Source organism: Tursiops truncatus, chromosome X (genome assembly GCF_011762595.2).
Source record: "Tursiops truncatus isolate mTurTru1 chromosome X, mTurTru1.mat.Y, whole genome shotgun sequence".
In the NCBI taxonomy this organism is placed as follows: domain Eukaryota; kingdom Metazoa; phylum Chordata; class Mammalia; order Artiodactyla; family Delphinidae; genus Tursiops; species Tursiops truncatus.
Window position 1 is genome coordinate 37,570,843 of NC_047055.1, and position 12,846 is coordinate 37,583,688.

General features: G+C 41.5%; 1 protein-coding gene across 13 annotated transcripts in view; it reads right to left on the reverse strand.

The window, feature by feature from the left end:
• Positions 1-6,345: 6,345 nt before the first annotated feature.
• Positions 6,346-12,846, reverse strand: part of LOC109552476 (NACHT, LRR and PYD domains-containing protein 12) — a 48,056-nt gene continuing 41,555 nt past the window's right edge. For all 13 annotated transcript variants that reach the window (XM_033849020.1, XM_033849019.2, XM_073799233.1 and 10 more), the window contains 2 exons: positions 12,570-12,740; positions 6,346-8,438 (listed from right to left, as the gene is read on the reverse strand). In XM_033849020.1, coding sequence (XP_033704911.1) covers positions 8,357-8,438; positions 12,570-12,740 — 253 coding nt within the window. In that variant the 3' untranslated portion in view covers positions 6,346-8,356. The remainder of the gene's footprint in view (positions 8,439-12,569; positions 12,741-12,846) is intronic.

A 12,846-nucleotide genomic window follows, 5' to 3' on the forward strand; every position in this document is an offset into this window, starting at 1 on the left:
CTTAAAAAACTAAAAATAGAACTACCATACGACCCAGCCATCCCACTACTGGGCATATACCCTGAGAAAACCATCATTCAAAAAGAGTCATGGACCACAATGTTCATTGCAGCTCTATTTACAATAGCCAGGACATGGAAGCAAACTAAGTGTCCATCGACAGACAAATGGATAAAGAAGATGTGGTACATATATATACAATGGAATATTACTCAGCCATAAAAAAGAATGAAATAATGCCATTTGCAGCAATGTGGATGGACCTAGAGATAATCTTACTGAGTGAAGTAAGTCAGACAAAGACAAATATCATATGATATCACTTATATGTGGAACCTAGAAAAATGATACAAATGAACTTCTTTACAAAAGAGAAACAGACTCACAGATTTAGAAAACAAACTTAGGGTTACCAAAGGGGAAAGGTGGGGGGAGAGGAGTAAATCAGGAGTTTGAGATTGACATATACACACTACTATGTATAAAATAGATAATCAATAAGAACCTACGTATAGCACAGGGAACTCTACTCAATACTCTGTAATAACTTACATGGGAAAAGAATCTGAAAAAGAATGGATATATGTATAACTGAAACACTTTGCTGTACACCTGAAACTAACACAACATTGTAAATCAACTATACTCCAACATAAAATTAAATTAAATTAAAAAAACAAAATTGTCTTCCTCAAAGTCACTCCATTCAGTCCATAATAAAAGAGATCAACATACACCTGAAACTAACACAACACTTTAAATCAACTATACTCTAATGTAAAATAAAAATTAAAAAATAAATAAAATGGAGGTAGGTCAAAGTCATTAGGTTTTAAGAAGTCAAGAACTGCTAGGCCAAAATTTTGGATGAATAAAACAGGTGAACAGTGAAGTCCCTCAGGACAATGACATGATATTGGCAAGGAAGGCTGTGTATTAAAAGCTAAAAGGCCTGATTTACTTTGAGGGCATGAACAGTGTCTAGACAACAAAAATGAGGTTGTGGTAGATGATTAGACTAGCATGTGACTTAGTGTTGTGTTTCCAGCAGGGCAGAGAAACAATGGCCAGGAAGCTGCCTCAAAAAAGCAGGAGGGGGCTTCCCTGGTGGCGCAGTGGTTGAGAGTCCGCCTGCCGATGCAGGGGACACGGGTTCGTGCCCCGGTCCGGGAGGATCCCACATGCCGTGGAGCGGCTGGGCCCGTGAGACATGGCCGCTGAGCCTGCGCGTCCGGAGCCTGTGCTCCGCAACGGGAGAGGCCACAACAGTGAGAGGCCCGCGTACCGCAAAAAAAAAAAAAAAAAAAAAAAAAAAGTTAACATTTTGTGTAATAAATGTTTTTTATTGTGGTAAATTACACATAACATAAAATGTATCATTTTATCTATTTGAAAGTGTACAGACCAGTGGCACAAAGTACAATTATAACGAATGAGTGGTTTTAAACAAAAAAAACGCTGGTGAGGCGCATTTGTGGTGGTGGCCAATGATGAACTCTGGTGGCCTTCACTGTTCTCAAGGTTCCAAATGCAACGGAAGTATAGTGACAAGGTACTTCAGACCAAGTGCTGGATGAGGTATACATGATCTTGAAGCAGCTGGTAGCTCTGGTCTGTAGGCTCTGAGGTGGGTGCATATACATTTAGTTCACTCAAAAGGAAGGCATAAGTGAATGTTCAGCCCAGTTCTCTCCTGCCTCTGAAGGGCCCAGTAACACATTATTCTGAGCCACAAAAGTTAATGAAACCTCTACTAGCCTTGTCTCCTGACCTGTAAAATGCAGTAATCGTCCCAGAGTTGTCACAAGGATTAAATATATGCAGACTACATTAGCATAGTGCCTGACACATGGTATGCTCTCAATAACTGGTTCCTATTATCATTATTATATTATGGTCCTGATCAAGCTCTGCCTTCTAGCAGAGCTCTTAGAACAATGGACATATCTCCTCTGTTCAACTGAGATCTTGTTAAGGGAAAGGACTGTGCCTACTCATCTTTTTATACCCCATAAACCCAGCACATAGTAAGTAGTGTATACACATGTGTTGAATGAAAATATTCTCCCTTTATGTCTACCTCCTTCTTCCTCCAACCCTAGCCAGAGTCCACATGAAGAGGTGTGGTTGTTAAGAGCACAGGTTTTGGGGTGAGATAGGTTTGAATTTTGGCTCTGCTACTTACCTGTGTGACCTTTGGCAAATTACTTAACCACTCTGCATCTCATATGGAACATGAAGAAAATAAATATCTACTTCATAGAATTAAATGAGAATATATAGTAAAGCACAATGCCTGTCACAGCTGAATGCCTGAACAGTAATAATTCCTCCTCCTCCTCCTCCTCCTCCTATTATCTGTTTCTTTCAGAAAAGGGGGCATGCCTCCCCTGCTCCCGCCGTTCTGATGGGGATTAAGTGAGAGAGAGGCTTGGTGAGAGAGAGTGTGTGATACAATCACACTAGGGAATGGAACTTTCTTTTTTTGGCCGTGCCATGTGGCTTGCGGGATCTTAGTTCCCTGGCCAGGGATTGAACCCAGGGCCACCGCAGTGAAAGCACTGAGTCCTAACCACTGGACCACCAGGGAAGTCACAGAATGGAACTTCTTCAAGGAAGATTTCCTGGACTGGAAAAGCAAGAAAGAGATAAGAGAAGCAATCAACCATAAACAAAACTGAGAAGTGGGTGACATTTGTCTGTGGTGACTCCCTTCCACACCAAGGTCATTACCTCTCTTTCCAATTTAGGCTTTTACTGATATGCCCAGTCTTCCGTGTTGTCTGTCAGTGCTGTAGAACCTTCCCTGCTCCTGTTCTTACCACCTAGCTCACATGTTCTGTATGTTCTAGACTTGGAAACCAATCGGGAACTAACTTACTAACCTGAGGTGAGATGTTAACAGCACTTTTGAGCACCTTAACTCATGAGAGAGACTGGCTTATAAAAATTACAGGTCTGGGGCTTCCCTGGTGGCGCAGTGGTTGAGAGTCCGCCTGCCGATGCAGGGGACACGGGTTCGTGCCCCGGTCCGGGAAGATCCCACATGCCGCGGAGCAGCTGGGCCCGTGAGTCATGGCCGCTGAGCCTGCGCGTCCGGAGCCTGTGCTCCGCAACGGGAGAGGCCACAACAGTGAGAGGCCCGCGTACCGAAAAAAAGAAAAAAATACAGGTCTGGGTGTTGGGGAAGGGGCAGAGGGGGAAAGTCTTTGGACAAAGAAAACTTTTCCATGCTGCACAGGCAACTGTCTACTTAGCCCTTGGGCGGAGTGAGTCTTGAACAGAAGAAAAGGAAAACAAAGTGGAATAGGCAGGTGCTTCCCAATAAACTCCTTTGATGCCCTCAAAGTGCTAACAACCACAATAAACACCTCAAAGTTGCAGCCACCCCCTTTTGTATTCACACTCATTATCACTCTCATTGACACTACCTTTTGTGATCCTTTTTCTTTTGAGGCTTCCCCAACCCCTGCTTGCCTCAGATCCAGAGTCTGTTGCCACCTGCATTGCCAGCAGCTGGCAGACGACTCCAGCTTTCTACCATCCTTGGGCCTCCATTCCCATTACAGGCCTGCCTCTCTGCAATCATCTACCACCAGTGGACATCTCTGAACACCTATCACATGTAAGGTCCTATCTTTCCCCCTGGCTACTACTGAGACTGTGTAAAGTGTGGAGCTTTATGCACAAATGTGCCACTAGTTAGCTCACAGAAAGAGATATATTGAAGCTACCTTCCCAAGAATGGAGAGAGCTTTCAATTGATTTACCCACCTGGTTCCATTTTTTTAAAAAAAAAAAGTGTACCAACACTAGGGTGATCAACTATTCTGGCTTTCCCAGGACTGGGGAGTTTCCTGGGATGTTCAGGAATCAAGAGTCCTGAATAAACTGGGATGGTTAGTTACCCTCAAACATTTATGGACTGCCCACTGTTTATCTAGCATGACTTTAGGTACTGATGGGTTGCCTTCCAGGCCAGCCTTAAATGAATGGCAGGGAAAGTGATGCTCTAAGGCAAAAATGTGCTGGTAAAGTTTTAACAACCAGCTCTCCTGGGGAGGGGGAGGAGGGGGATCCCTAATTTGTAGCATTTGCCCATTTCTGTGTTGTAAACACTCCCATTATGGCCATTTTCAAGCTACCGAAGAGATGCAGAGTAAAACACCATTATTTAACATTTCTACTACACAAATACAACAGATGTGAGTTACCTCAAGAGCACAGATGATAGTAAAATCTGATAAAAATTAGTAGGAAGTCATGAGTCTAGAGTATTTATTACCTTTAATAAAATTTATGTAATTGCAAGTTTATATCATGTGATTTTTTAATGATGGCTTTAACAACTGATTGCAAAATTCCTGAAAATGTAACCATCAACTTTCACCAGTCAATATGAGCCAGTTCCGGCACATCACTGTAAGAACCCTGGGAAATCACCCCTTTTCATCACTCACATGTCTCCTTCCCACTGGTATGCCACAAAAGACTGAAGACCAACCATTTGCAATTTATTCCTTTGATCTGAGCTCTGCCTTTAGTATGCTAAGATGAGCAAGACCAGGAATAAGGACACAAGTTCTAATCTCAGTCTTATCATGAATTGGCTGTGTGACCTTGACTTCTTTGGATCCCAGGATCCTTATGTGCAGAATAAGGGGCTTAGCCAACACGTGTTCTTAAATGACTCTTTCAGACATGTTTGTGTGTGTTTGTGTATGTGTTTACAGCTCTGTTGAGGTACAATTCACATACAATAAGCTAGATATATTGTCAGAGTACAATTTGATGAGCTTTGACTGAAATAATCACCACAAACAAGATAATGAGCATATCCATCACACCCAAATGTTTTCTTGTGCACCTTTATAATGTATCCCTTCCTTTCCTCAGCTGTCACTAGGCAACCACTAATCTGCTGTCACTAAAGAATACTTTGAATTTTCTAGAATTTCATAAAAATGTAATCATACAATATATATTATGCTCTTATCTTTATTTCCTTTTTTCTGCTTACTTTGGATTAAATTTGATCTCCTTTTTCTAGTTTTTTATTATGTAACCTTAAGTCATTGATTTAAGACCTTTCTTTTCTAAAATATGTCTCATGTTTTCATTTTCATTCTGTTGAAAATACTTTCGAATTTCCCTTGAGACTTACTCTTAAGCCATGGATTATTTAGAAGTGTGTAATTCTTTCCAAATATTTGGAGGACTTTCCATGTATTTTTTTTTTTACTGATTTTTAATTTAACTCCATTGTGGTCAGAGAACACACTTTGTATGACTTGCATCCTTTAACTTAATATTGAGATTTGTTACATGATCCAGATATGGTCTATCATGATATTCAATGTGCGCTTGTAAAGAATGTTTTCTGTTGTTATTGGATCGAGTGTTGTATAGATGTCAATTAGGTCAAATATATTATTTGTGTTATTCAAATTTTCCATATTCTTATTTTCTGTCTTTTTGGTCTATTCATTATTGAGAAAGATATTTAAGTCTCTGACTAAAATTATGGATTTGTCTATTTCTCAAGTCATTTTTTTCTTCATGTATTTTGAATGTTACTAAAATGCACATATCTTTAGGATTGTTATGTCCTCATGATTAATTAGCCAGTTATGAAATGGCCCTCTTTACCTCTGTTAATATTCTTTCCTTTGCAGTGTACGTTCTCTGATAATAATAGTCACTCTAGCTTTTTAAAAAATAATGTTAACATAGTATACCTTTCCCCATCTTTTATGTTTCACCTATTTTTGTTTTTATATTTAAAATGGATTATCTATAAGCAGCATATGGTTGAGTCTTTAAAATATATTTTTTTCCATTCTACCAATCTCAGCCTTTTAATTGGGTTGCTGTGAGACCATTGACTTTAATATGACTACTGATACAGTTCTGTTCAAAACTACCATCTTGCTATTTTTTGTCCCAACTCTGCCTGTTATCCAACGTCTGGAAACTGCTGTTTCCCATATTTTGACCATTCTTTGAGTCGTTCATGTGAGAGGGTAAATCCACTCACTGTTACTTCATTATTGCTGGAAGTAGAAGTCCTCTATGTTTTGTTTTTCATACTGACTTGTTATTTATATTTGGACATTTGTTATTTTATATATATGGACATTAGTCTTATCTTTATACATGTGACAAATATGTTCCTCCAGTTTATCAATATTCTTTTAATTTTATTTATGGTGATTTTTTTTTCATAAAGAAATTTTTAATTTTGATGTTGTCAGATCTTTCTCTTCCTTTGGGTTTTTATGTCATGTATGACTGCCCTGTATTTTCTTCTAAATTGTCATGTCTTAAAAGAAGAAAAATAACCCCTCAGTATGAATAAGTTTTATTTTTAACATCAAGTTTATTAATTATAAACGTAATACATGCACATGGTAAAAAACAAGTAAAACAGAAGGCTATAGATGAAAATGAAAAGTTCCTTTCGTGTTCTCCCAGTGCCCCTGCTTGCCAACTTCCTCTTGCCAGAGGTAACTTCTGTTAGCAATTTCTTGTATATATCCTTCCTTACATACCCTGGACACATACATACACATGCATATTTATCCTTTTGTACACAAACAGGACACACACACACACACACACACACACACACAGGGTTCTGCAATTTTTCATTTAACGTTATATCTTTGAGTCCTTAATGTGACTGAATTTTATCAGATGTTCACCAGACTGACAGAGGGACCAGGGCAGTCAGAGAACACAGTAAGGAAAGTGCACAGAAAAAGGTATATTCACCTCTGTAAAGCCAACACTTAGCACAAAACCTGGCACATAATAAATCCTCAATAAATAAGTGTTAAATAACTAAAGGGAAAGAAGAACTTGAGAAAACTGGAAACAAATTGCTACCTTGACCATTCTTCTCAGGCCAAACCGGGTCTCTGAGAGTTACCACCTCCCAGGGCAGCAGGGAACAATACCTGATAATAGATGAGGACATGGAGAGCTGGACCTCTCGCCTGCAATAACTTTCCACCGTGTGTCTCTTCCCCCACTAGATTCACCACCTCCAGCACACACATTTAGTTCAAATGCACAGTTCACACTGACTACACGGTCTGGGGGCTCAAAGACTACACAGCTCAACTATAAACACACTCATACATACAGCTACCATTAATCAGTACCTACTGTGGGATAGGCACCATGCTGGGAACAGCAGCCCTGCAAGGTTAATGTCAATTTACCCCCATTTTATAGGTTAGAAAACTGAGGCTCCAAGAATCCAAGTGACTTATTCAGGGTCACACAGCTAGTAAGTAGCTTCCAGAGACAGCTCTACACCTTAATCAGGTCAGCCTGCTTTTCTGTCGGTCCCACAGGCTCTGTGCTATTTTCCTTGCCTGGCACTCCCTTTCTCCACTTGTCTCATCTAGTGTTTTGTGGAAGCCAGGCAGAGATAGAAACATGGGCTTGTGCAGGATCCATGCTAGGCTATGGAATACGCTGTGAGGGATGAGTAGTGAGTCAGTCATAAGAGTCTATGAACAAGAACAAACACATGGGGGAGGTATTAAAAGTTCAGAAAGGGAGTGGAGCCTGGGAACTGGAGAGCACCCTCAGGAGCCTAGGATATGAATATTGTGGCAGCTCAAGAAACTCTAATGCAAGTATTTCTCTCTCCCTAGGTGCTTCTGGTGAGCTGCTCACAAACATAGCCCTTTTGCCTGCAGTCTTATAGCCACTGGCCAGTGTATCTCCCCGCATCTTAATCCTATTCATTCTCAATGCCCACATTAAGTCTCACCTCGATGAAGCCTTTACCTATTAACCCAACTCATTCCTCTCACTTTCTTTTGTGAATTACAGTTTTACTTAAAATCAGCACCATAATATATAACATGTGTTTGTCCACCCTCTTGTTCTTTAATTATTTCAGGTATCTTGTCTCTTTAAGTGGACTCCTTCACATGTCTTTTTTTCTATTGTTTCCCTGCCCTGTCTGAGTATTGAGAAACCTGGCTGGATGCTAGTCCCAACTCTCCCACTGAGCTGTGTGACTTGGAGCTCGTCACAACTTCTCTGAGCCTCATCTTCCAACCTTGGAAGGTTTTTGTAAAAACACAGTAAACATTGTAACACAATATAAGAATGTAAGGTATTATTGCTGAAGACATTTCAACTAAGGTGCTTCCACCTTTTACATCCTATTTAGTGGGTGGGTCTATGTAAGAAATAGCAATCACTGCTGCTTGTTTCACACTAGCATCCTCAGCAAAGGTTAACAGGTTTAGAACAAGAATACTGCACAACTGTTAGAGATGGTGCCAGACAGAGGAGGTCTATATGCAGCTGATTCAGGGGCTCTCCTTGGAAACTACCAGGTGATTCCAGGCTTGCTCATTTTTAAAGCTTCTATTTTTCTGAATGTTTCTTCATGTAAATGATCCGTGTCAATGCTATGAAAAATGAAAAGAATCTTGTGTCAAGTCAAGCCAACAGACGCCTTCAGTACCTTTCTTTCCTGTTCTTAAGGATAAGATTCCTGTTCACACTTGCACCACACCACCACTCAGTTACTTCATCCACTCCAGTATCTACCTTCTCCCTCAGCCTTAACTCCCTTCCTCGGATCTCAAAAGAGAAAATGCTTAACTTCCTCTTGAACTCTCACTCCTATCCCTCCCTGCAATTGTCCAAGGCCCTGCTCCATGAGTCCATCTGTCCCTGATCCTGTATCTATAACCTCTCCCTCTCTATGGGCTCCTTTCTCTCAGCTTACAAATTTGCCTATCCTAAAAAAACAAGACAAAAAAGAAAACGAACAATCCCTCCCCAGCCTACAACCCCACATTTCTTCTCATTTTCACAAAAATCTTGAAAAAGTAGTCTCCACTCCTTCTCCACTTCTTTATCTTCCATCTTCTCAAGTCACTGCAATCTGGTTTCCAGCCCCATCACACCACTAAACAGCCCCTGACAAGGTCACCTATGGCCTCCTAATTGGTAAATCCAAAGGACACTTTGCAGTACTCATCATTTTGGATATCTCTGCTGCATTTGACACTGTTGAGCAATTCCTCCTTGAAACTCACTTCTTCCATAGCTTCCAGGACACCTTTCTCTCTTGGTTTTCTCCATGGGTTTTCCTTTCCATACCCACCTCTTAAAAGTTGGTACTGCCCAGGTCTAATTCCCAAGAGATGTTCCTCAGAGGTTCTTCTCTTCTCATTCTCCCTAGAGGATCTCATCCATTGCCATGGCTTCAGCTATCACCTCCAGGGAACACTCCTATATCCAACTGTTACCTACTAGAAAACTTCCCACAATGTCCTGCAGGCGCTTCAAACTCCACATGTGTAGCCCTGATTAAAACGTATTGACTACAAAAGAAGGTATAAACTCTTTCAAGTGTGTAGTGAGGTACAGTTTTTAGTTTTTAATAGGTAGAAGCTAATCTTTATCTAGCAAAGTGAAATGAGTAGCCCTGCTAGTTATGCAATTGTAGGGTAAGTAGACATTTAATGCCATGGAAGTGTAACAAGAACTTTAGAATTTTTTGAGTGACTTAGCAAAAGCTGTCTTACCTCCTGACATGTGTAACTCACTGCTGGAGAAGAGGCAGGTCAATACGCTTAGGAAGCCTGGGGGTCTTCCGGGAGTTAAGAGACCACCTACTCTCAACCCCTTCTTTCCAAATTTAGAATTAGGAACATGTGTCAGGGTGATCTAGGGGGCTTTATCCAAGGCCCAGTGCCTGGGAAAGGCACCAAGGCACCAAAAATAAAATATCTTGAAGAAAGAAGAAGGCTTAAGTGGGGCTCCTGACTCAACTCAGGGGCGTACATCTTTGTGGGCAAGGACTGGCTTCACGCATACATACCTGTGGCTGATTCAAAGAGCTCTTCTAGACCCAGACACTCTGACACATATGGTACTTTAGAGAACAATGACTGCACATTTGGGTGTGGACTAAAATATATGTAACCTCGGAGTCCAAGTATAACGGCACTGCAGGGCTGGGAGGGATCCACGCCAGCCAGGGTATCACCATCCAGTCACCAAGCTTCCGTGGGACTGGGTAGGATCATCGGTTCTCAAGGTGAGCCCCACGTGGCAGTAAGAAACAGCAGTAGCAGTGGACTGATTCTCCAACCAGCTTTGGAAGCAAAACTGGCTCCATCTTTGGAACCAGTTTTGGAAAGGTGAGGAAAGGCGCCCAAATGTACTACTACTCAGATATGTGAAAGAAAAGAGTGACAACTGAATTCGAACCCGGAATTCTGCAAACAGATCTTACTAATCACACACGGCATACAAGGCCTTGCCTACCCCCTCAGTCTCATTTCTTGACACATTCTGCTTTGCACTTTATGCTCTAACAATAGCGAACTTCCTAGAGGTTTCCCACCTCTATCCCCCTCAAGTACCACAAAACATGCTGCTTATTGTCTGTCTACCTTTGCTCATGCTATCTCCTGAGCATGGACTACCCTTCTCCGTCCTTACCCCCATTTCCCTGGCTATAGTCCCGAGACTCAACTCAGGTGGCCCTTCCTCCAGGAATCTTTCCCCGAGCCTCCTGGGCTGGGTGAGTTGTCTCCTGCCGTGGTTCCCTTAAGATTTCATGATTACCCTACTGCATTCATAAGTTTATGTGCCTGTGTCTACCACTAGGTTCACTGGTCCCTAAAGAGTACGAGTCACGTCTCTCATCTTACTCATTCTTGTCTCCCAGCACCTGGCACATTTGCTTAGCACATAGCAGATATTCAGCAAGTGCTTGTAGAATGAGTGAAGGTGAGCACTTGTCACTCTGAGGCCACAACCTCTTTTTTTCCCCTCAATCTTCTGAAGGTCTAGATACCTAGTCTTTATTGAATTGTCTCCTTGCCTTGCCCCCAGATGCTCTAAATTAATAACTGGTTTCCTATATGCATTTACTAAACGCAAACCACTGAACTAGAAAGTTTATGGGGAAAATACAATGAGGAATAAGATTCAGACCTCATACTGAAGCAACTCTTAGAAAACAACCTTCTTCCTTCAGCCTTTCCGATTCTCAGACAAGACTCCCCTTTTAGGAGGCTCTCCTGGATTTATCCCCTCTCTAGCCCACCACCACATTAAATGATCAACAGTTTCCTCTCACTTTACTTGGGCAAGTATATATTTCTACTGATTTCAGTGTTATCTGTCTTATATACACTCTAATGTTCAAAATTTATTTGAGGTCAGTGAATGGTATCTACTCTGTGTGTGCGTGTGTCCTTTATTTTGTATTTTGAGCCACTATTGCACACTGCTATCAACTTGTAGATTGACAAATTACAAGGGTTTGAAGGTTGGCCTGAAAACACAATGGAAGCACATTGGTTAAAAGACAAAGGGTGAGAGAAACAGGAAACGGTGCAACAATTTACAATAAAAAATAAATAATGGCATCACAAAATAATTTCTCTGTGATGTCGTTTAGGACCTTTGCTGAAGCTTACACACCATAGGGTGCTACCACATTAAATTACTCTATATTTAAAGAAACATTAGGATTGATTGCTGAGTTTATTTCAACCTACTGAAAATACAGACTCCAGTCACCCTTTTCTGAGAAAGACACCAGGGAGGTCCTAAACCCCGGAGGCTTATTATGTTGTGAATAATTCCCTCTTCCTGGGCAGTAATTGCCACAGTCTCGAGTCTAACAGACTTCACTTTGCTAGTAGAGAACCAGCTTCTGTTTCAGCCAGACTTGTAATCAGGCCTTTATGCTGTTTTCATTTACGCTTCAATCCATCAAATTGGCTTTGGAATGTGGAATTTTTGCACTCAGCCGTTATTTTCCATTATGTGTTCCAGTTCTGAATGCCAGACATAAATGGCCATTTGGCCACTGGTTAGCCGCCAACAGAGCAGAGCTACATCCTAATTAAGAATTACTTTGTGTGTTATGCCAGCCTGCCGAGCTGGCAGGTGAACATTGACCCGAAAGGGTGAAGACCTCCACTTTCTGTAACTGTAATTCTGCAACAGCTTCATCCCCCTGAGTCTTGAAGACTCTCAACATGTAAACATCAAGCCCTCTGGCAGGTATTAGAAGAAGAAAGGGAAAGGGTCTAACATTTGTGGAGTACCTCCTACGTGCCAGGGGCTGCACATTCATAATTAACGTCTCACTTCATGCAATCCCCATGCTAACATCAGGTAGTCAGGTGCTACTCATGTTAGCCCCATTTTATAGACAAGGATACTCAAGTTCAGGGAGGTTAAGTAAGTAAGCATGGTCATATAGCTAGTAGATGCTAGACCTAGTATTTAAGCCAGACCTAGCAGAATGTGGATCTGATGCTCTTTTTCCTACACCCTGTTGTTTTTCTTAGCAGTAGTATCCAGCACCTACCTGTTCCCTACCTCTCTCCTTGTCCCTGTGTCCAAGGAAGAGGCCTACTGGTAATTTCACTTACTTTGATATTTTGCCTAGGCATGGACATCCCTCAGTTTTTCTTCTCTTTTCTCACTGCAATGACTATGATCAAACCCAACGTGCCTGTCCTGACCCCCTCTCTCCCACTTCCCCCACCACAGTAACTTACTAGAACGTTTGTAGTTTACATATTGGATGAATCAGTGCATCACACAGCACTTGAACTCCGAAATCCTTAAGGTCATTTCCACTTAAGTCTAGCAACGTTAGGTTCTCATTTCTGTTGAGGACAGAGGCGAGGGCTCCACAGCACGCGTCTGTGAGATGACATTCTGCTAGCCTACGGGGGATTGGGGATTCAAGAAAGAAACCGGTTTTACCAAGTTCCACAGTGACCCTCCATTTCATATACAGCCTGGAACAAGAGCCCAGGGTACAAAGAGTCT